This window comes from Chelonoidis abingdonii, chromosome 22 (genome assembly GCF_003597395.2).
Source record: "Chelonoidis abingdonii isolate Lonesome George chromosome 22, CheloAbing_2.0, whole genome shotgun sequence".
Lineage (NCBI taxonomy): Eukaryota > Metazoa > Chordata > Testudines > Testudinidae > Chelonoidis > Chelonoidis abingdonii.
Window position 1 is genome coordinate 12,178,503 of NC_133790.1, and position 24,554 is coordinate 12,203,056.

A 24,554-nucleotide genomic window follows, 5' to 3' on the forward strand; every position below is an offset into this window, starting at 1 on the left:
CAGGTCTGCCGTTCCATCCACCGCAGCCCTCCACGTCCCTAACAACGGACACGTCATCTCTGGGCTGAGGTGCTCACCTAGGGCACCTTCGCACTCAAGGCTTTGGTCATCCCGGGAGTTGACGTTACACATCAATGTCCGAGAATTGAGAGCGGTCCAGCTGGCGTGCCGAGTGTTCCAACGCCATCTACAGGGCCGTTGTGTCATCCGTGAACACTGCAACACAACGGCCATGTATTACATAACCTGGAAGGGACACGGTCCTCCCCCGTTTGTCGGGAGGCGATTCAACTGTGGGACTTCTGCATAGCCCACTCAATAGACCTGGTAGCCTCTTTTCTTCCAGGATTCGGGAACACCCTCGCAGATCAACTGAGCAGATCCTTCCTGTCGCACGAGTGGTCCATCCATCCAGACATTCTCCCTTCTGTTTTCCAGAGGTGAGGCTTTCCCCACATAGACATTTTTGCCTCCAGAGTAAACAGGAAATGCCAGGTGTTCTGTTCCCTACAAGGTCGCTCCCCGGCCTCCCTCTCGGACGCGTTCCTAATTCCGTGGAAAGGTCACCTATTTTATGCCTTCCCACCATTTCCTCTCATCCACCGAGTTCTACTCAAACTCCGCAGGGACAGAGCCCGCCTAATACTGATTGCTCCAGCATGGCCGAGACAGCACTGGTACACCCTGCTGCTTGACCTTTCTCTGACAGACCCGATTCCCCTGCCACTCTGCCCGGACCTCATAACGCAGGACTTTGGCAGGCTTCACCACCCGAACCTGCAGTCCCTTCATCTGACAGCATGGCTGCTGTCTGGTTGAGCCAATCGGAGTTGTGTTGTTCCACCTCAGTGCAACAGGTGCTGCTGGGAAGCAGAAAGCCTTCCACGCGAACGACATATCACTCTAAATGGAAGCGCTTCTCTCACTGGTGCGCCCAGCATGACCTTACCCCACAGGGTGTATTGGTCCCCATTATCTTGGACTGTTAATGGGCCCTCAAAGAGCAGGGCTTGGCGATCTCTTCTATAAGGGTGCATTTTGCAGCTATTTCCACCTTCCATCCTGGGGAAACCGGCAGTTCCATTTTTTCTCACCCCATAGTTTCCAGATTCCTCAAAGGCTTGGAACGACTCTACCCTCAGGTCAAACGCCCAACCCCTGCCTGGGATCTAAACCTCATATTAGCTAGGCTCATGGGTCCCCCCTTTGAGCCTCTGGCCACATGCTCGCTGCTGTACCTGTCCTGGAAGACAGCCTTCCTCGTCACTATCACCTCGGCTAGGCGAGTCTTGGAACTTCGAGCATTGACTGTGGATCCCCCGTATACGGTATTCCACAAGGACAAGGTACAGCTGCGACTGCACCCGGCATTCCTCCCTAAGGTGGTCTCTGCCTTCCACGTTAATCAGGATATCTTTCTACCAGTCTTTTTTCCGAAGCCGCATTCATTGCGTCAGGAACAACAGCTGCATACTCTGGATGTCCACAGGGCTCTTGCCTTTTATATCGAGAGGACGAAACCCTTCCGATGTTCACCTCAGCTATTTGTAGCGATGACAGAGCGCATGAAGGGCGTGCCAGTCTCTTCCCAACGAAGTTCATCTTGGGTAACATCCTGTATTCGGGCATGCTATGACTTGGCTCACGTTCCGATCAGCCATCTCACCACCCATTCTACTCAGGCTCAAGCCTCATCTGCCGCGTTCCTGGCCCATGTTCCCATCCAGGAAATATGCCACGCGGCTACCTGGTCTTCCATCCACACCTTTGCATCGCACTACGCATTGGTCCAGCAGTCCAGAGACGATGCCGCCTTTGGATCAGCAGTCTTACATTCCGCAATGTCTCGCTCCAACCCCTCCGCCTAGGTAAGGCTTGGGAATCACCTAACTGGAATGGATATGAGCAAGCACTCGAAGAAGAAAAGACAGTTACTCACCTTTGTAACTGTTGTCCTTCGAGATGTGTTGCTCATATCCATTCCAAGCCCGCCCTCCTTCCCCACTGTCAGAGTAGCCGGCAAGAAGGAACTGAGGGACGGATGGGCTGGCAGGGGTATATATCAGGCGCTATAGCGGCATCACTCCAGGGGGCGCCCTGCCGGCCCACCGAGTGTTGCTAGGATAAAAATCTTCCGACGAACGTGCACGCAGCGCGCGCACACCTAACTGGAATGGATATGAGCAACACATCTCGAAGAACAACAGTTACAAAGGTGAGTAACCGTCTTTTCTGTGGTGATCATGCGCAGATGGTTTTGGCACCAGTCCTCGGGACTGGCAATGGAAGTCCAGCACTCCATTCAGGACCTTCTGTTTGAAGGCGCTTTGCTCTTCTCAGAGCAAATGGAAGCAGAGCTCCCTGGCCTGAAAGACTACATCTGTATGCCCAGGCACCTTGGAAGAAGCACTTCAGGCCCCAGCATTCCACCTCATTTCTCAGCTTCACCGCCCCATTAGGACCTGCAAAAGATGCAGGCAGCTGCCCTCATCCACCTAAGCATCCCTACCTGGCCCTCCCAAATACTTGGGGGGGTGGGGGAGCGCAGAGCGTGGGAGTAGCCAAACAGAACTTTTGATGGGAAACCTGAGGGTGTTATACCAGTTCTGTTTTGAGTGATTGCTCATGTCCATTCCACAATAGGTGTGCATGCTTGCCACATGCACCGGTGCCGGAAGTTTTTCCCCTAGCAGTACCGTAGGGGAGCACCCCAGCGACCTCTGGAGTGATGCCTCTGTGGTGTGGTATAAGGGGTGCTGCGCGCTCCCCCCACCCTCAGTTCCTTCCTGCCACCAGTGAAGGTGCATCGGAACTGCTCTGCTCCAACTTGGCTACAGCTTTCTTCTTGAATTCTTGCTCGTTCGTAGTTAATAGTACCTCCTTCATCTTAGAGCCCAGGGCCTAGCGCCCTTGTCCATCAGGGTGCACTTGGTGGCCATATCAGCCTTTCACCCATTGGTGAAGGGCCACACAGTATTCTCCCATGCTATGACCAGCTGATTCCTCATGGGATTGGATTGGCTTTTCCCTTATATTAGGCCCCCTGTCCCGCAGTGGGACCTGAACTTGGTGCGGGCCCATTGACGGGTCCCTTGTTTGAGCCGCTAGCCACATGCTTCTGGTCGCATCTTTCATGGAAGTTAGCCTTCCTGGTGGCAATCACATCAGCTAGATGGGTCTCGGAGCTCAGGGCCCTGACCTCTGAGTCACCATACACAGTTTTCCACAAGGATAAGGTCCAGCTCCGACTGCATCCTTCGTTCCTTCCCAAGGTGGTCTCCACCTACCACATGGGTCAGGACATATTCCTGCCGGTGCTCTGTCTCAAGCCCCATGCATCCAGTGAGGAGCACTGCCTCCACATGCTGGATGTGAGACAGGCTCTGGCTTCTTACCTGGAATGTACTAAGCCGTTCAGGAAGTCCTCGCAACTGTTCATCACCTCGGCTGAATGCTTGACGGGTTGACCAGTCTCCACTCAGCGGCTCTCCAACTGGATCACCTCGTGTATTTGTACCTGTTACGACCTGGCGGGAGTCTCCTCACCACCAATTGTGAGGGCATACTCGACTAGGGTGCAAGCCTTGTCAGCTGCCTTTTTAGCTCATGTTCCCATTCAGGACATCTATAGGGCTGCCACATGGTCTTCGGTTCACACGTTCATCTCACATTATGCGATCGTCTCCCAAACCAGGGAGGATGCTGGGTTTGGCAGGGCTGTACTCCATCCCAAGAGTCTGTGCACTCCTACCCACCTCCAACAGATACAGCTTGGAATCACCTATTGTGGGATGCACATCAGCAATCACTGAAAGAAAAAAAGACTGTTACCTTTTCTGTAACTGGTGTTTTTCGAGATGTGTTGCTCATGTCCATTCCATGTCCTGCTCTCCTTCCCCTCTCTCGGAATTGTCTGGCAAAAAGGAACTGAGGGTGGGGGGAGTGCCCCTTATATTGCGCCATAAAGGCACCACTCCAGGGGTCGCTAGGGGCACTGCCCTATGGGTACTGCAGGGGAAAAACTTCTGGCACTGGTACACGTGGCGAACACACACACCTGTTGTGGAATGGACGTAAGCAACACATGTCAAAGAACACCAGTTATGGAAAAGGTAACTGTCTTTTCCTGTGCCCCCAGGTTGTCTCCGTTTTGTTTTCGACTGCCTGTCTCACTTCAGCATGGCATGGTCTCATATCACCACAGACTGCTGGATGCTGAACACTGTGGAAAAGGATTATATGCTTCAATTTTTCCATACGCCCTCCCTTCCCATCCCTCCCTCTTCAAGAACCCTTCTGACAAGCAACTTCTGGGCCAAGAGGTGTAAGCCCTTCTCCAAAGGGAGCTGCGAAAGAGGTTCCACAGGACTTAAGAAGAAAAGGGTTTTACTCATGCTATTTCCAAAGGCCAAGGGCGATCTCTGACCTATTTTAGACCTGCACCGTCTCAACGGCTACCTCAAAAAGCTGATGTTCCACATGGTCTCCCTGACCTCGATCATCCCCTCCCTGGATATGGGGACTGGTATGCTGCCCTTGCCTTGAGAGACATGTATTTTCACATCTTGATTTTTCCAAGGTCACAGGAGGTTTATCAAGTTCATTGTAAACCAGACTCACTACCTGTTTATGTATCTGGGTAGCTGTGTTTGTCTGTATCCACAAAAACAGCGAGAAGTCCGGTGGCACCTTAAAGACAACAGAAGAGAAAGGAGTTGCCTTACAAGGGGAAAAACTGTGTTGACAGGGCCAATTCAGTCAGGGTGGTTGTGGTCCACTCCCAATAACTGATGATGAGGTGTCAATACCAAGAGAGGGAAAGTTGCTTTTGTAGTGAGCCAGCCACTCCCAGTCTCAATTCAGGCCAGAAGAATGGCCATACTGGGTCAGATAGACTGGGTCCATCTAACCCAGTATTCTGTCTTCAGACAGTAGCCAGTTCCAGATGCTGCAAAGGGAATGAACAGAACAGTAGTGCGTGTTATACACTGCTACCGACATGTTATGACGTAGTTAAATTTTATTTCAGCTGTTGCTTATTACTGATTGAAATATCTTATCTTTTTCTAGATCAAATTGTCACATTTTCGTTACTGCACAAACAGAAGACTTTGATCTAGAAAAGAGAAGATGTTTCAATCAGTACTAAGTAGCAGCTGTCTCTAATGATTTTAAAAATAAAACAGGATATTTTGTCATATTATTCTCTACTAATTACTGATGTCATTAAAGAATGTAAATATTAAAATGTAAAAATTCAAAACAATTTCAGAATTCCAAAATTAGGAATATCTGAAACTGAATTTTTTTAAAAAATTTGTTTCATGGGAAACTTTTTTAAATTCTCAGTTTTGATCAGTTGGAACTGCAAAGGCAAATGATGTTGATATATTCTGGAGTATATGAAGTATAGATTTTGTGAAAGTTAGTTATGCTCCGGCAGGACTTAATTTAATCCTTTTTTATTTCCAGTTTGACTACAATCCTCAATTTGCAGACTGGTCAAAAGAAACTAGGGGAGCTCCCTTAATTAGTGTAAAACCACTGGATAACTGGTTATTAATATACACACGGCGCAATTATGATGCTGCCAATGCATTAGTTCAAAATCTATTTAAAGTCACACCAGCCATGGGCATCCAAATGAACAAGGCAATAATGTAAGTACTGTAGAAATGTGATAAATAACTTGCTCAGAAACTCTTATAGTTCTTTGAATTTTTCAATAATCGTGTTAAATGAGGAAGGAGTTCTAATATTACATATTACTATAACAATTAAAAAAGTTTATAAATCAGTTTTTCCAAGTGCTCCAGAGATTTCAGTTTCAGATGGTTAATTACTTAGTAAAAAGATTAGGTTTTGGAGCTACTGTTTCAGTCCCTGGAAGCTTTTAACTGAGGATTAGAGAAGGTGCTGCTGATTGGAAGGATTCTGCTGGACGTCGAAAGTTTAACTATCCTAATTGGTGGAGCTGCCTCTAATAGAAACAGCAGCAGCACAAATTCAAATGTACAGTAACTCCTCATTTATCATCATCCTGGTTAACATTGTTTCGTTGTTACGTTGCTGATCTATTAGAGAACATACTCATTTAAAGTTGCGCAGTGTTTGCTTATAATATTATTTGGCTGCCACCTGCTAGCGAGTGTGGGGGCTTGGAACCAGGGTGGGCTGGCAGCCCCCCTATGAGCTCCACTCCACCTCCTCTAGTGCCACCCGCCTGCGGATCTGCAACTCTTCCCTCCATCCCCATGCCTCCCGCCTGCAGCAGTCAGCTATTTCACGGTGTTCAGGAGGCTGGGGGGTTAGAGTTGGGGGGTAAAGTGGGGGAGAACCTAGGGTTGAGCACCCCCCGGCACTTTGGAAAATTAGTGCCTGGACAGCCGTGCATGCGCTATCTGGAGGAGGGAGTGGCACACTCCAGCGGGATAGTGTGGGTTCATCATCGCGTTCAGTTTCTGCAGGGAAGTGTTTGCAGCCCTTGCCATGCATCTGTGTTGTCTCTTGCCTCCCTCTGTGCTGCTTTGTAGAGTGTGAGGCTACATTAACAACAACATGTTAACCCTTGAGGGCTCAGCTGAGTGCTAGTTCATCATTTAGCAGCAAGGCATTCCCTGGGAAATATCCCACCTGATATCAACATGGTTGCTTTAGGAGAAGCTCAGGGAGCTCATGAGCAGGTCCCCAGACAATCCTCTGATTAGAACTTGTTTAAAACTTATACTGTATATGTATATAATGTCTCTTGTCTGGCAAAAAAAAAAAAATTTACATGGAATCTAACCCCTGCCCCTATTTACATTAATTCTTATGGGGAAATTGAATTCACTTATCATTTTGCTTTGTCACATTTTTTTTTTCAAGAACATAACTACAACGTTAAGCGAGGAGTTACTGTATCATCGTCCTTTCCGAAGTCAACTTAAAAGTATGACCAAAGTCTCCTTTAGTCAAGCTCATGACTCTTTTTTAATCTTGATTTTCCTTCATTCTTATGAGAAACTCTGGTTCAGGAACGTTTCCTTTTAATGTTTAAATGGTAGAGTGAACACCTTAGTACAGTGTGAATATAGTAACTTGTTTACATTTACATCTGTTAGCCTACCTTGTACTGAATTTCTGTTGATGCATGGGTAGCTTATGTTCTTGCTGCTTCACCAGCTACTATAACTTTAGCTACAGCCATATCACTTTTTATTTTCTTGTTATTCCCCTTTTTAGGATTGAAGTAGATGATAGAACAGAAGCTTATTTGAGGGTCTTGCAACAAAAGGTTACCTCTGACACACAGATAGTATGTATGCTAATTCCATAATTTCAAAGTATGTTTATCTCTACCTTTGGCTATGTATTGCATTAATATCCTAATAATGAAATTAGCTCTTTGGATTTATACTTATGGAGTTATGTGACTAACCTCCCAAGTGTCAGGTGATACTTATGAGGCCAGGCATGTGTAGAAACTTCTGTATTTAGATCGTGTCAGTGCTTAAATATAGAATTGTTGAGCATGCATTAGTTTTAGGCAGTAGAACTTAAGCACCCAAACTGTCTAAATACTTCACAGAAAACACTTGGGATTTTTCTGTTGTACAGTACACTGCTATAGCTCCCTTTCCAGCACAACAGATCTTTCAAACAAATAATAAATTTGATTCTGCTGTAGTTTGTTTTTTTAAAAAACTTTTCATTTTAATTTTTAAGGTAGTTTGCCTTCTATCCAGTAATCGTAAAGATAAGTATGATGCTATCAAGAAATACTTATGTACTGATTGCCCAACTCCAAGTCAGTGTGTGATAGCTCGCACTCTAAGCAAACCACAAACTGTAATGGCTATAGCAACGAAAATTGCTTTACAAATGAACTGCAAGATGGGTGGAGAGCTCTGGAGTGTTGAAATCCCAGTAAGTAGCTGGCTTTGTTTCATTAACCTTATGTCAGTTGAATCTTTTTTTCTTCCTCTGAACTCTGATCACATTGAGAGAAAATATTAGAAGACTCTCTTAACTTGGTTGGTACAACTTTTAAAAATTTAAATAAGTGTTCAGAAAGGCAACAGATGGCTGATTTACTTCTTCTAAATTTCAGTTGGTTACCTGCAGTGTATCCTACTCAAAATAACTTGCTTCCAAAAAGAAAATGCCAACATGGGTAAACTTGAGGAAATAAGCAGCTGATAGAACTTTTAATTGAGGATACAGTTGGAGGCAATGGATAGTTCAGTTGTAAAATGTAGGCTCCTGGCTGTCAGCACAGATACTTTCAGTGGACACTCCATAAAAACATAGTCATTTAAAAAAAATTTTTTTTGGAAGTTAACAGTATCCTGAACAGTGAAAAAGCTGTGATTATTTTTGAAGTTGGTGCTTTGTGTATAATACTTTAGTGCAGATATGATAAATGTTTGCTTTTGGCATGTTGTTGCACTTTTTGTAATATACTGTGCACTATTTTCTTAAAGTTGAAACAAGTTATGATTGTGGGAATTGACTGTTATCATGACACTACAGCTGGGCGGCGATCAATTGCAGGATTTGTTGCTAGCCTGAATCAGGGGATGACACGGTAAGATACTTTTTAGCATTCAGTATAAACTTAAAGAACTTGATGGATCTGTAGTCTTGAAGAAGAAGCCTAATGTGATGAACAGCCATTTTAAAAGTAACCTTGTCTACGTTGGTTTAACTTCATACTATATGTTTTCACAAACACTGTGTAGGCAAAAGCTCCTGATTAGCTTACTGTTAAGTAGCTGTACATTATTTTCCAGACTTTTCAGGAATAAGGGAATAAGCTGACTGACCAATAGAGAGAGTTTCCTAATTCTCAGGTTCACTGCTGTGTAAATATTACTTCTAAAAAAGCCTGTTAACACTGGCTTGAGTTCAGGGACATGTATACTGTTTGCCTCACCTGTTCTCTGCCTACTGTATTTTATTGTAAATGTAAATACCTGTCAATCATTCTCACACTTGATGGGGTCCCCTTTATTTGTGTCTATAGTAGTTTACACCCCTCGCAAGTTAGATATACTACTGCCCAGCTCTGAATGCAGAGTGGAGAGCAGTGGCTGCTGCCCAGGTGACCAGCTCTGAAGGCATCACTGCACCATCAGCAGCATAGAAGGGAGGTAATGTGAAAAGTGATATTTGTCAATATCACTTTTCACAGCAGACGTAGCATCCCATGGCCACCTTTACTTCTGTGCTGCTGCTGGCACCAGTGAGAGATTGGAGGGCAGGGGAGAGAAGGGAGGAAAGCCTGGGTAGTGGGGCTCTTGCACAGCCCTTCTGCATGAGCCCCAGCTACCTGGGGCTGACAACAAGAGCTGTTGTTGTTATAATAATAATAATAATAATAATAATAATATTATTAATAATTAATTTTAAAAAAAGCTCATGCCTCTCTTGCCACATTCCCATGCCTTCCTTGGGAGGGCCTCCTCATAATTTGAGAACTGCTGCTGGGTGGTAGAATCTATTATCTGATTTATTTGGTTGCATGATAGATAAGTTGACAAGTCTTCCTTTGCTGTTTGCATACAATACAATGAAGATCAAAGATGACAGCTTTTGAATACGGGAAATGGAAAGAGAGCCCGCTACCATTAGAGAATCTCTTCAAATTACCACTTTTGGTGGGGGAACAGAAGGTTTAAAACTTATGCTTCGGTGCTGTGAACTCCTGAAGCACTTAAAAACAGTGTATGTTGGGCTTGCATATATGTTTTCTTGTGAATCCAGATGTTCAGTGCAAGGCTGTAAAAAGGACTGTCTGCCAATGTCATTTTATCTTAATGTCTGCTCTTATCCATTAGACTCTTATCAAGGCCAGCATTCCACAAGGAATACATAATTCTCTTCATATAATTTCATCTGTAGCTTAACCAAAGAAGTCCATCTTTTTTTTTTATTGTGATGCATCTGAGTATCCTATATGATCCAATCAATTGCTGGTCGGTCTTGAAAGTCAGGAAGGTGAAGCAAGATAGTGCACTCATTCTCATATCTCTGGCCTAAGTTAAACAGACTGATAGACTAAAGAATACTCTATATTTATTTTTCTCCAGTAGGTGGTAGCTTCTAGTTAGTCTTTCAACAATGGAGACTGTTCTTGACATGGAAAGGAAGGCTTATCTGTAACTAGCAGTCTCAAATTACTTCACCTCTGCAGATCTGTAATTCTCTTTCCTGCTTCTCAGGGAGTCGTTAGCTATTTTGAATATCTAAAATAATTGAGGGAAACTGGGCTGTGGTCCCTTTATGTAGCCTCACATTCAATTTGGATCTATAAGAGGAATCGTAAGTGGGGCCCAAGGTACATGTCTGCTGCAAGTGTCTTTCCGGAGACAATGTATGTGTATGGTACGCAAATTCACGTTAGTGTGATTATTCACATTTTTGCCTGTTGACTATAGGACATACTTGCCAAAATTAATTAATTTGTTACAATTTAAATCAATTTAGAAACTTAATAGGTTACTTTGATGCTTTTCTTGATTTTCTCTGAACAGATGGTTCTCTCGCTGTGTCTTCCAAGATCGTGGACAAGAACTTGTGGATGGACTCAAGGTCTGCCTGCAAGGTAACATTTTCTTCCTTCAACAGATAAGGCTGTTGTTCCTTCTCAGAACAGACTTTTTGTGTTGCATTGAGTAAAACATCAAATTACATTTGAGTAAAAATAGATTGGAAGTTTATATATAATTATCACTGACAATTATCAGATTGTTTACGTAGCTTCTCCTAATTTACATGGTCCTAACTGATATTTTAATTGTTATATGCAGTGTTGTTGTAACCAGATTGGTCCCAGGATATGGGGGGTGGTAGGTGAGGTAATATCTTTTATTAGACCAAGTTCTGTTGATAAGAGAGAGACAAGTTTTTGAGCTTATACAGATTTATTCTTCAGGGAAGAAGATGGTCCAGTAAAAGACATTTCCTTACCTACCTTGTCATTTTAATAGTCTGTCAACTGCATGCATCCCTCTTTAATACTTTTTTGATAAAACCTGATTTTAAATGTATCAATGTTTAATTCTGCTTGAGGTAAACAGGTTTCTAATGCATTTTCCAGGCACATCACTGTTAAAGAAACTTGTCCTGCAGATTATTTTTGGCAGTCTGATATATGCAGAGTTTGGTTGAACAGTATTGCAAAATCTTCATTGTCCCCACAGTTCTTTTCAGATTGAATATTACAAACAGCAAAGTCCACTAGAATGGACTAAGATGCTTTTCTAACATTAAATTAAATATTAAATAATTGGAGATATACCAATCTCCTAGAACTGGAAGGGACCTTGAAAAGTCATTGAGTCCAGCACCCTGCCTTCACTAGCAGGACCAATTTTTGCCCCAGATCCCTAAGTGGCCCCCTCAAGGACTGAACTCACAACCCTGGGTTTAGCAGGCCAATGCTCAAACCACTGAGCTATCCTCCTCCTCCTCATTTTACTCTGATTGGAACTTTAAGTGATTTTTAAGTGCTTTTAGTAATATATTGGTCCACAGGCAAACAAGGTTTTTTGGTTGGGTGGATGGGTGATTAAAACCCATCCACTAGTCTGTGCAGTTGCTGCGAGCCTGGTCTGGAATCAACAGGGACTTAAGGTATATCTGCGCTACAAGCACCACAGTGGCACACTCTGTGCCATTGCAGCTATGTTGCTGTAATACCTGATAGAGCAATAGAAGGGGTTTTTCTATTGTAGTAAATCCAGCCCCTTGAGAGGCAATAGTTAGGATGATGGAGGAATTGTCCCATCAGCCTAGCAATGTGTACACTGGAGCTTAGATCAACTTACTAATGTTTCTCAGGGAAGTGGATTTTTCAAGGCTTCACAGTTTTTTACCGTTCATTGAGTAATACAGACCCATTCTGAATTTTAACTTCTGAAAGACATTCTCATTATAGTTGCATAACTTTTAATTTGCCTTTCTTAAAGCTGCTTTAAGATCCTGGTTCAGCTGCAATAATCATATGCCGTCTCGCATTATCGTGTATCGTGATGGTGTAGGAGACGGTCAGCTAAAAACCTTGGTTAACTATGAAGTACCCCAGTTTTTGGATTGCTTGAAATCTGTTGGTAAAGATTACAAGTAAGTCTCTTATGATGCATGCAATGATAGGTTGTAGTGATATAAAATGTGCACTGTCATGCTTCAGAAAATCAATAAGACTGGCAAAAGATTGCATACCTCTTCTTTACACTAGTGTGCACTTGCATCAGATCATCTAGTAAGTGACACAAACAGCTTCTTTCCTACACATTGAGTTTTTATTATATTGAGTATTCTTTTACAAAGAGTATACCTAATGTTGATATGATGTAACTGGATAATTCTGTAAGGATATCATTACTCCTTTTGATGCTTGTGATGTTACGTCCTCGATGTACATATAAACTATGATTTTTCCCTTTGAACTATCTGGTCACACCTCATTATGAGCACATGTGAATTCTGGGTTAATCATCCTTTATTTGCATTTTCATGGTCCTCCATCTTCAGTAGTTTGGGAATAGCCTTAAATTAGCTCTAAAATCTGTCAACGCTGGTACAACCGAGTATTGAAATTGTCACTGGAACAAAACAGTATGCTCAACAAAAAGAGACTAGTTACTGCTAGTGGTGATGGAAATACTTAATTTTTTTTCTCTATTTAGCATCTGGCAATATTTTTTCTGCATATATTTTTAGTGTATATGCTAATAGATGTGTGCCATGTTGAGTACACCTAAAATAAAGGAGAGGAAGAGAAGAAACCTTGTACAGTATACGTATTGTTGTAGGGAAAACTTCTGCTCTTATGGTCTCAGGTGTTTGCAACTATGCAAGTGCAAAAGTTAATTAGGTACCATGGTAATGAATTATGCTGAAATACCTGAATAGAAGCAATATAGTAAATGGAGGCATAAAGTACTAAAACCAGCATATTATAGTTTATTTAGAAGTCTGGTTTCTAATTAATCAGTAAAGATGTAGTTTCCAAAACTTATTTTAAAGAACTGTAATGGGAAATTTCTCTAAATTGAAGTTTCAAAAAATTCCTCTTATGTTGCTCATGTAATCTTTTTCTAGCCCAAGACTTACAGTAATAGTGGTGAAGAAACGAGTGAATACTAGGTTCTTTGCACAGGCTGGTGGAAGACTTCAGAATCCACCCCCTGGTACAGTTATTGATGTAGAGGTTACCCGACCAGAATGGTAAGTAATGCTTTTAGGAAGATAATCACTCTTTGATGGCAAGAATCAGTTGTTCGGCTTGCATCCTGCTACCAAAAATGGAATCTGATGCTCACTCAAAAGAAACGAGTAGGCAAAATTGGATGTACTGTTAACATGACTGTAAAAATAGCATTGCTAGCTGGCAAATTTATGTAAATAATCTTTCATACTTTCTCAGTCTGCAAGTTCTTGCTTCCCATGACTGAAAACCCAACCTGGAATATGAAAGTCAGTGTACTTCCTGTCTCTTGCCTTTTCTCCAAGTAATAACCATATTCTGAATATAGAATATTCGTGTTGGTGTATGAGCCATAAAATCATGCTCACTCTCCCAATATCTCAGTTCTTCACTGCTAACAGTAACGAATTTTAAGTAAAGCAATCTGAGTACATACAGTGAGCAAATCTGAGTAATAACTAGAGATATAACATTTCTGAAAACCTAGAAGAAGGCAAGGAAAAAGAAGCAGAGAGTCCTGTGGCACCTTATAGACTGACAGACATTTTGGATCATGAGCTTTCGTGGGTGAATACCCACTTCGTCAGATGAATGTAGTGGAAATTTCCAGGGGCAGGTATATATATGCTAGCAAGCAAGCTAGAGATAACGAGGTTAGTTCAATCAGGGAGGATGAGGCCCTGTTCTAGCAGTTGAGGTGTGAAAACCAAGGGAGGAGAAACTGGTTCTGTAGTTGGCAAGCCATTCACAGTCTTTGTTCAACCCTGAGCTGATGGTGTCAAATTTGCAGATGAATTGAAGCTCAGCAGTTTCTCTTTGAAGTCTGGTCCTGAAGTTTTTTTGCTGCAGGATGGCCACCTTAAGGTCTGCTATAGTGTGGCCAGGGAGGTTGAAGTGCTCTCCTACAGGTTTTTGTATATTGCCATTCCTAATATCTGATTTGTGTCCATTTATCCTTTTCCGTAGAGACTGTCAAGTTTGGCCGATGTACATAGCAGAGGGGCATTGCTGGCATATGATGGCGTATATTACATTGGTGGACGTGCAGGTGAATGAACCGGTGATGGTGTGGCTGATCTGGTTAGGTCCTGTGATGGTGTCGCTGGTGTAGATATGTGGGCAGAGTTGGCATCGAGGTTTGTTGCATGGATTGGTTCCTGAGCTAGAGCTACTATGGTGCGGTGTGCAGTTGCTGGTGAGAATACGTTTCAGGTTGGCAGGTTGTCTGTGGGCAAGGATTGGCCTGCCACCCAAGGCCTGTGAAAGTGTGGGATCATTGTCCAGGATGGGTTGTAGATCCCTGATGATGCGTTGGAGGGGTTTTAGCTGGGGACTGTATGTGATGGCCAGTGGAATCCTGTTGGTTTCTTTCTTGGGTTTGTCTTGCAGTAGGAGGCTTCTGGGTACACGTCTGGCTCTGTTGATCTGTTTCCTTATTTCCTCGTGCGGGTATTGTAGTTTTGAGAATGCTTGGTGGAGATTTTGTAGGTGTTGGTCTCTGTCTGAGGGGTTAGAGCAGATGCGGTTGTACCTCAGTGCTTGGCTGTAGACAATGGATCGTGTGATGTGCCCGGGATGGAAGCTGGAGGCATGAAGGTAGGCATAGCGGTCGGTAGGTTTTCGATATAGGGTGGTGTTAATGTGACCATCACTTATTTGCACCGTGGTGTCTAGAAAGTGGACCTCCCGTGTAGATTGGTCCAGGCTGAGGTTGATGATGGGGTGGAAGTTGTTGAAATCGTGGTGGAATTTTTCTAGAGTCTCCTTCCCATGGGTCCAGATGATGAAGATGTCATCAATGTAGCGTAGGTAGAGAAGGGGCGTGAGTGGACGAGAGCTGAGGAAGCGTTGTTCCAGGTCAGCCATAAAAATATTGGCGTATTGTGGGGCCATGCGGGTGCCCATAGCAGTGCCACTGATCTGGAGATATATATTGTCATCAAACTTGAAATAGTTGTGTGTGAGTATAAAGGCACAGAGCTCAGCAGCCAGTTGTGCTGTGGCATCATCAGGGATACTGTTCCTGACAGCTTGTATTCCATCTGTGTGTGGGATGTTTGTGTAGAGAGCCTCTACATCCATGGTGGCTAGGATGGTGTTTTCTGGGAGGTGACCAATGCATTGTAGTTTCCTCAGGAAATCAGTGGTGTCACGGAGATAGCTGGGAGTGCTGGTGGCATAGGGTCTGAGTAGAGAGTCCACATATCCAGACAGTCCTTCAGTGAGAATGCCAATGCCCGAGATGATGGGGCGTCCAGGATTTCCGGGTTTGTGGATCTTGGGTAGTAGATAGAATAACCCTGGTCGGGGCTCTAAGGGTATGCTGATTTGTTCCGGTGTTAGTGTAGGGAGTGTCCTGAGTAGATGGTGCAGTTTCTTAGTGTATTCCTCAGTGGGATCTGAGGGAAGTGGCCTGTAGAATTTGGTATTGGAGAGTTGTCTGGCGGCCTCCTTTTGGTAGTCAGACCTGTTCATGATGACAACAGCACCTCCTTTATCAGCCTCTTTGATGATAATGTCAGGGTGGTTTCTGAGGCTGTGGATGGCATTGCGTTCTGCACGACTTAGGTTATGAGGCAAGCGGTGTTGTTTTTCCACGATTTCTGCCTGTGCACGTCGGCGGAAGCATTCAATGTATAGGTCCAGACTGTCATTTCGACCCTCAGGAGGAGTCCATGTGGAGTTCTTCTTCTTGTGCTGTTGGTGGGAGGGTACCTGTGTATCAGTGCACTGTTCAGTGTTGTCCTGGAAGTATTCTTTGAAAAAGAAAAAAGGAAAAAGAGGGTTTTTTTCTGTTCTTAGGGTGGGGGGGGGGACACAAATTAAGGGAAAAATAAAAATATTTGCGATAGTTACTTATCAAAACTAAACTTTCATTCTTCAAGAATGAGAAAAATATTATGTACAGTTTAGCTAGTACATAGCAGTACCTTCTATGTATATTTATAAAAGCATAAATTTTCACATGCTACAGAAATTGGAGTATTCTGAAGCAGATAAGAAGCTAAGAGGAGTCAGAGGTTGGTTGTACAAAGGCCTTGCCACTATGTTGTAAGAGCAGTATGTGTGACCGATTCCCAGATTACACTCTTGGACAAAATACCTCAATAGGTTCTGTTTTCTGTATTATTTGAAAGTACTTTTCCATAGTCCTAGTTCGAAGTGTGCTGCTTGTTTAATAACCCAGTCAAATATTGTAACAATGCTAGCATCACTAACATTACTACCTTTGAATCTTGGATCTAAGAGGTTTGCAGCAAAATTCTTTTCATCTACCAATTAAGTCCTTCACTTGTACTCCTTCCTGACTTGTGAGTGGAGAGCCACTTAAAATCAACTGTTTTTGTTTGTTTTTGAGCAACTGTCTTTGCTGTAAGTTGAGGAATGTCTGACAAAGGTGCTTAGTCTAATTCAGATACTGTGATTGCAGAAACGATAGGCTGTAGAGTCTTCAGAGTTCTGCAGGTGAACCCAGAAATTATCCTAATGTACAGTGTAGTGTACATTTAACAACTACAAGATCTTCGGTTATCACTGTTCCTTGAAGAGCTCTTCTTTGTTTTAGTAAACTTTCAGATGACATCTCTATAGTTCCCCATCTTGTTTTGCTAGAAATTTTACCATTTTATTCTTACCATGCTTTCCTTGCTTCATCAAAGACTGCAGCTACAATATGCATCGTCTTCACATACTTTAGAACTTCCTTTTGCTGTTTTGTGGATCTTTTTGAGTGTTCCACTTCATGAAATCATTAAGAAGCGGATTTACGCCACAAGAAATACCACCTACTCCAGTAATATATGGATATTTGTTATGACGTCCCATGCTGTTTTCATATTGTTGGCATTGTCAGTCAGTCAGAGCAAATACTTTCCCACTTCCAATTTTCTCTAGTGCCGCAGGTATTTCACTACTAATATACTCTGCAGCATGTCTGTTTTTCATGCCTGCTTCCCCTCCCTGCCAAAAAACACACACACACATACAGACACACACACACAAAAATCTGGTTGACGTGTTATCACAAAGTTTGATTCCTTCTCCCAGTTAATTTGTCTGCCAGGCAAAGTGTTCCATTGATATTTTGTTCTTATACAATTTGTACTACACAGTCATATTCTTGACTGTAGAAGAGGCTTGCTCAAAGAACATCCGCTGGTTAACAGGTATGATTTCTTTAATAATAGTTTAAATGCTGCCTGCCAATAACTGTTTTCAGATAATGGCATACCAAAAGCACATATCGCTCTTGCCAGAGCTTGGTCAAATTTTTATTATCAGGTTTCATCTTGTCTATAAATGAAGTCATTACTGGGAGTCTTTTGGATATAGATGGTTGAGATGAGAGATTTTCCTGATGATTGATTGAAGAGTTGAACTTGTACAACACTTCCAGATAGTGATGTTGCAGAAGCAGGAGGATTTCTGGATTGAGAACATTTTGTTGCAAGTACAATCGCTGTCAGTGTCACCTCCTGCATCCTCTTCTTCATGATGGTCATTTCCACTCATGATGAATTTTTTAATGTCTGCAGGACGTTTCATACATGCAAAGATGTTTTTGGTCTTCCTGGTAATATTTGGAAATGCATAGTTCCATTGGCAGTGCTTACAAAATACAGATTATTTTTTGTTTGAATAACTTGGTGCGGAAACGATTCCTGCCATATGTGAGAAGACAGTCACACTATTTTTGCTGAGGGAGAAGAAAAACATAAGAGCTCCTCCATACCGGTTGCAGTTGGTTCCTGCTGTGGGTTTAGGGGGACTCAGAGGAGGATCTACTCTTGCCCTCAAGATTCTCCTCCAGTGCCCTGCAGGTGCACTCCTCTTGCTATCTGCCCTATGACTACGGTTGCCAGCGAGGCAGCAGACTGTTTATTCCCCTGCAGGACTGATGTCTCTGGCATGAGTGCGCTGCTCACCAGGGCCAGTCAGGCGCAGCTTTAGGGTAGCAGCTGCTTCCATTTCCAGAACAGAGGTTATCAGAGGTTGGCAGGAAGCAATCCACAAGAAAGAGTCCTGTACTCTCTCCTGTTAGCTAGTAAAAATGGCAGTGCACTCTACTGACTGGGGGCTGTAATATGCCCCAGAGCTTACATCAGCGTATATATGTATAGAAACAATAAAATTATGGAGTTGGTGCAGTAACCAAAACATTTACATAGCAGTAGCGTACCTACTGGGACCCAGAAATATAACAGTGAACACTCTCACATTCTCACAGGAGCATGAATGAGAAGTGGCCCCAAGAGTGCCTCACAACATCTTCTGTTGGGCGGACCCCAGCCATACATCTGTTTGCTACTGATGGCAACAAGAAACGTATCTGGTACCGCTCCAGAACCAGACTGGGAGGACAATCATTAGGGGAACACGTTCCTCTTTCAGTGGAGTAAAGAGCTACTATATGCCTTCTTTCCGTTTCCATTCATGGCAAATGTCCCTCTCAAAATAGAGGGAGCAAAAGTCGTACGTAGAGCTCTCACATGGCTGAGATAAATATGGTACCTGTACCATCTGTACCTGACACAGCACGGTGCTCATCAATTACTCTTCAGTCCCTTCCTCATCCCCTCTCTCAGGATACCTGGCAGATCAATCATCCTAACTTACAGGTTCTCCGACCCAAGGCTTGTTTTCTTGATGGTTCCAACACACAGAGAATTCCTACTCCTGAGGAAGTGAAAGAAGTATTATATAGTAGAAAACCAACAACACGTTACACTTGCGTGGAAAAGACTCCACATCTAGTGTACTTTGAAACAAACAACCCTGACATCTTCCCTCCCATTAATACTAAATTACATCTGACACCTCAAAAACATGGGACTATTTCTTAGCTTGTTAAAGGTGCACTTTGTGGCCATAACTGTCTTCCACCAGCAGATAGACGGATATTCAGTATTTGCACACCCATCAACGAAGAGGTTCCTCAAAGATCTGAGTAACCTTTACCAACAAATCAGATATTCCCCACTAATGTGGGACCTTAATTAGTCCTCAGGAGCCTAACTTTTTGAATCCATGGCCACATGCTCCCTTGTGTACCTGTCTTGGAAGACAGCTTTCCTAGTAGCCATCATCTCTAACGGCACACCCTCTCTTCACTGTTTTTCTTTAAGGACAAAGTCACACTGAGACCACACCCAAGGTTCCTCCCCAAAGTAGCTTCATCTTTCCATATGAACCAGTGTATTCATCTTCCAGCCTTCATCCCAAAGTCTCTGTGGTGTTGTGGTGAGGCAATAGTGCATATGCTGGATGTCAGGAGAGCCTTGGCATTCTACTTGGACAGGACAAAGGAATTAGGAAATCACCTGAGCTGTTCTTCTCAATTGCAGACAGAGCCAATGACTGCAGTATCATCCCAAAGTCTCTTAAACTGGGTTTTGAACTGCATTAACCAGTGCTATCGTGCCTATAATCTGCAACCTCCATCTGGTACACACTTCATACATGCTTGCTGACAGCAGAGAAGTGGTGAGGCTCAGGAATCTTGGATTCATTCCAGGCACTGGAGAAGTGGTCTAGCAGTCTTACTCCTTGTGCTTGGTCCTGTCCCTTACAAGCTTGACTCCTGGTCTATTCCTCTCAGACCTGTCTCTCCTCACCCCCTGCTTCTTGTCCCAGTCTCCTTGCATGGCCAGTATTAATCTCCCCCCTAGATTCCCAGTCTCCCTTCCTGGTCTCCAAGCCTATCTCTGTACCCAGCCAGTCCCAGATCTCACTCCAGCCCCTTGCCTGAGCGGTCTCCCTTACCCCAACCTGTACTCCTCATGGTTTTCCTCCAGTTCCCCTCTCCCCGTGCTCCCTAGGCTCCTTGTCTCATTCTACTCCCTTCACCAGTCCATCTGTTACCTGTCTGCGTTTGAACTGGGTAACTTCCTCCTCAATGTTGCCAGGGTCCAGCGTGGTGGAATTGAGACCAGAGGCAAGATGGTTTCCCTGCTCTAAGTTCTGGTGTCTGGACTCAGACCTTGGATAGTGGCTGCAGCCACTAAGAGTAGCACTTGTCGGGAAAATCCTGCTTAGCCCTAGGCTTGAATATGCCCAGTGTGGACAGAATCTCTGCTGAGGTTTTAGCTGTTAAACTCTGTCTCTATTCAGCTCCAGTTTTTCAGACTAAGGTTATCCAATTTTGGGCGGATTCTCACATATGGTTTTTGCTATCCCCTGATACAAAGGCCACCGCCTACCAGCTTTCAAGTCCCAGCTCCAGAGCCTGGAGTTGCTATAGCATTTGGAAGAAAAGATCTTAAGAATTTAACATGGTCAAAACAACATATTTTTCCCTAACCTCATTATTGGAAGCAGCTGAACCATTTTGGCTGAAATTTGTAAAACTTACCTTGAACAGCTGAAGTTTGACAAAGTTATAAGTAACCGAAAAGAGGGTCTTTTACCTGAGGGTATCGGGCAACCATAATAGACTGCAAAGCCTATAATGTTGTATATAAAACTTGCTTGTTTTTCTTACTTTCCTGTTGTTCTTACCATGCTGTACAGAGGCAAATAGTCTTTTTAAAAAATGTCTGGTAAATTGATTTAAAGGCAAACTTTTTATTTTGTGTGAAAGGCTTGGATTTGAGTACAACTTCTGGTTCATATTTTTTCCCTTCAATTACAGGTATGATTTTTTTATTGTGAGTCAGGCTGTGAGAAGTGGTAGTGTTTCACCAACCCACTACAATGTAATCTATGACAACAGTGCATTGAAACCAGATCATATGCAACGTTTAACTTACAAGCTCTGCCACATGTACTATAACTGGCCAGTAAGTATCTGCTTCTGCAATGCATAAGTGCAAAACAAAAAAAATGATGCTTTTTTCCTATTCAGGGGTGGTATTCTGAGTATATCATGTAAATAGACCTTATTTTGGGGTTAAGGCTGCAAATCTTTGGGAGAGGGGAAACTATGAATAAAAAAACTGCATACCAAATATGCGTAAGAGTTTTTGCTTGCAGATCAATGACGTGAGTATTATTTGGCCTTAAGCGTAAAGAGCTCATGCACCCATAAAGATTTAAAGTGATTTAAGCTGCCTTGCTCAGCTGCTGCCTCTAGCCTAAACATTCTAGTCTTTACAAGTCTGTGCATGATCCCATAGTCCCTCTTGGAAAAATGTTTAACTGTGTGCTCCAGAGAACTTAAATACTATTGGATTATTCTTACTAATCTGTAGAACTTCAGACTTTTGAGAGTGCAGGAGGGGTGTTGGGAAGGGACAGCAGTGCAATCTCGTTTCTTCCTCGGATTGCCTTAGGACCTCTTTCTCCATATTTGGCTGGCTGGTTGGTCTTGGTGGGTTAAGGACTCTGGCTCACTTCTGAGAACTTAGTACTCACTGGATCTTGCTTGAAATGTTTAGATACCAGTGCTGGACTTACAAAATCAGACCTTTGCCTCCAGCAGTGTGCACCTGTTTCCTTTTTTTTTGTGTGAGCTTTGAAATACAGTGGGAAACTAAGTGAAAGAAAAACCTAATTCATTTAAGGTTATACAGTTAAAACCAAGCTTGGGAACTGCAGAAATTAAGAGTCCTATGATAGTGCAAACTCAGCCATAGTAGAGTAGTTTTCTTTTGTTAACTTGCACTTTACATGTATCTGTTTATAATCTGAAAAGTGACTCAGGGTTCTGTTCTCTGGTTTCAGAGACCTGATGGGGTTTTGCTTTCAATCTTTAAACTCCCAAGCTTTTTTCAAATCCTTCATTTTAGACATATTGCCCCTAAGCAGGACCTACATTCTCTGTTCTATAGTCTGAACTCTTCATGAGAAGATGAAAATAGCATTTAGTTCCCATACCCCCCGCTTTTTGTTAGCTAGATAAATCTCCAAAACGGCTCTTGAGTCGGACCCTGATAGAGGAAGGATGTTCATTTCCAATACACTAAAGGTTTTTGGCTACCAAACTTTTTTTCTTTTGGCTGAAGCTGTGCATAAGGTGACCAGATGTTCCAATTTTATAGGGACAGTCTCAATTTTTGGGTCTTTTTCTTAAATTGGCTCCTATTACCCCCCCCCCACACACACACACCTCCTGTCCAGATTTTTCACACTTGCTGTTTGGTCACTCTAGCTGTGCACTACACTAACTTGAGAACAGATGGGCAAGACTCATCTCTGCCAGTGGAGTTCCACTTCACACCATGGTATTTCCACAACCTGGGCTGAGAAGGCAGAGGCCTTCACAGCAGAAATCTGTAAGGCAACTTCCATGAACCTTGCATCACTATTCAGTTATCTGCTACCAGGTTGATATCGGTAGTACAGAAAAACTTAGCTCTTAAAGCTTCTTATTCAGTAAAATTGCCATCTCTTATGGGTCTGCTCACTGCCTTTGTTCTCTGGAAACTTGTACAGGATCAGCAATGGAACAGAAAGGGGAAATTACATTCTGATAATTCAGCTTGTTGAAGTTTGTCCCCCTCTTGCATCCTTCCCTTGTCTTGTATTATGAGAAGGAGTTGGTTTTAAAGCAAACAAGGGCTGGCCGATGGGGTCTTAAGCAGGGTGGGAGGAGGGACTCAACCAACTGAATCTGCTGATTAATTTTTTTCCCAACTGTAATGGCACCTTTCAGTGCATTATGTAATTTAAAATATACAGAATGTACAAGAATGTACGAATGTGTACGTATGCAGTTTCTGACTTTGACTTGAATGGTACAACCTCAGTATTGAATTAATGTGACTTGCATTTATGAAATGCATGGCAAGCAATCTGAAACAAAACAAGTACTTCTGTGTGGATCTTTTTACATATTCAGAAGTATATAACTATATGTGTACACAATTTTATTTGTAGTATACAATATATTTGACAATAAGGGAAAAACAAATGTCATGAATACAAACTTAGAATTTCAGATTTTTGTTAGTATTTAGCTTTTACTGAATGTGGTGTTTGTTAAATGGCTTTCTTCTTCTGTAGGGTGTTATCAGAGTGCCTGCACCTTGCCAATATGCCCATAAACTGGCTTTTCTTGTGGGTCAGAGCATTCACAGAGAACCGAATCTGTCACTCTCAGACCGTTTATACTACCTTTGAGCTACAGAACTGGATACAGTGAAGTTTGTGGGACTTTTTGTGGTACTGTTTTTTCTTCCTTTCTTACTGAAGTTGTAGTTTTCTAGAAAACTTTTTTGATGCAAAAATAATAAATGTGCATGAGGAAAATGCATAACTTTGCAGAAAGATCATGTTTTTTTCTACAATGAAAATAACAATTATAGCATAAAAAGGCAATTCTGAGTAAGTTCAGCTACCTTTTAAACTGACAAAGCAAAGTTAATATTTTCCTACAGCCTACTTGCTGATTTAATAGCATTTTCCATGTGTATGGCTTTTTTTTTTTGAAGGGGAACTACACACATCACAGTTTCTCTTATGGGAATCTGTGCTTATATGTACTTCATGATTGAATACACTAAACATAAGTTGCACTAAGCTAAAGCAGACTTCTTTGATTCCTGTATTAATTGTTGACTTCTTAAAGCTAGATATGACTATCAACTATATTGAAAAAGGGCAACCTGTTGACCCTTGAATTTTGCATGCCAGCTGTCTCCTAAAAAAGTATAGGCATTGTGCCCAGTGTTCTTAATTATCAAGGGTCTTTTTTGTTATGTTTCTTCCAGACACTGTAAGCATGATGAAATGTCACTGTACTTGTCATTCCGATTTTCCTCTTGCATACACCAATAAAGTTAAAATATTAACTGCCCTGTACTAGTTTCTTGCCAGTCTTTGCAGCTGGAAAACACAGGCTTAACCAGTTACACCTAATCTTCAAACAGAGGTGCTCCAATGGACAGTGAAAATAAAGTAATGTTCTTGATTAGTTAAACAATAGATGTCAGAAACAAAAAATACATATTTGAAATGGACTGGATGACCAGCAGGAGCAAGAGTGGTTCCCACTTGTTGGCTCAGGCTACTTTGAAGTCTCATTGATGGGGCTTCGGGAACTGGTGGAACAGGTAGTCAGTGTTTTCCATCTGCATAGAGACAAAATATGCATGAAGATGTAGATGGGGCCCTTAGATGTTCCATACTATTTAGCCCAATTATCCAGTTCTTAATTTCTTCTCACTACTTCCGGTTACTCCTTTGTGATCTGAAGTAACTTCTAACTATTGCAGAAATAACTTCTGCAGCAGTTTTACTTTTTTGTACTCATTGACTAGCACTCTGGGTTGCTGTGCTAATACAATATGGACATATGAAAACTATAAGACATCTCAAGTATTTCCATAACTAGCTTAAAATTTAAACTAAGTTGTATAAATTCTGACATGTGAAGTAAAGTACGTTAGCTTAGAACCACAAGAATCCTCCTTTGTATTAT

The 24,554-nt window shown here is 42.6% G+C and overlaps 1 protein-coding gene across 3 annotated transcripts in view; it reads left to right on the forward strand.

Annotated features, from left to right (window-relative positions):
• The window catches only part of PIWIL1 (piwi like RNA-mediated gene silencing 1), a 56,691-nt gene that overhangs the window by 31,991 nt on the left and 146 nt on the right, over positions 1-24,554 (forward strand). For 2 of the 3 annotated variants that reach the window (XM_032791223.2, XM_032791222.2), the window contains exons 14-22: positions 5,473-5,660; positions 7,225-7,297; positions 7,708-7,908; positions 8,466-8,569; positions 10,518-10,588; positions 11,955-12,108; positions 13,090-13,215; positions 20,826-20,973; positions 23,138-24,504. In XM_032791223.2, coding sequence (XP_032647114.1) covers positions 5,473-5,660; positions 7,225-7,297; positions 7,708-7,908; positions 8,466-8,569; positions 10,518-10,588; positions 11,955-12,108; positions 13,090-13,215; positions 20,826-20,973; positions 23,138-23,254 — 1,182 coding nt within the window. In that variant the 3' untranslated portion in view covers positions 23,255-24,504. Of the gene's footprint in view, positions 1-5,472; positions 5,661-7,224; positions 7,298-7,707; positions 7,909-8,465; positions 8,570-10,517; positions 10,589-11,954; positions 12,109-13,089; positions 13,216-20,825; positions 20,974-23,137; positions 24,505-24,554 lie in introns of those variants that run through there. The other variant, XM_075059889.1, reaches the window with a different exon arrangement.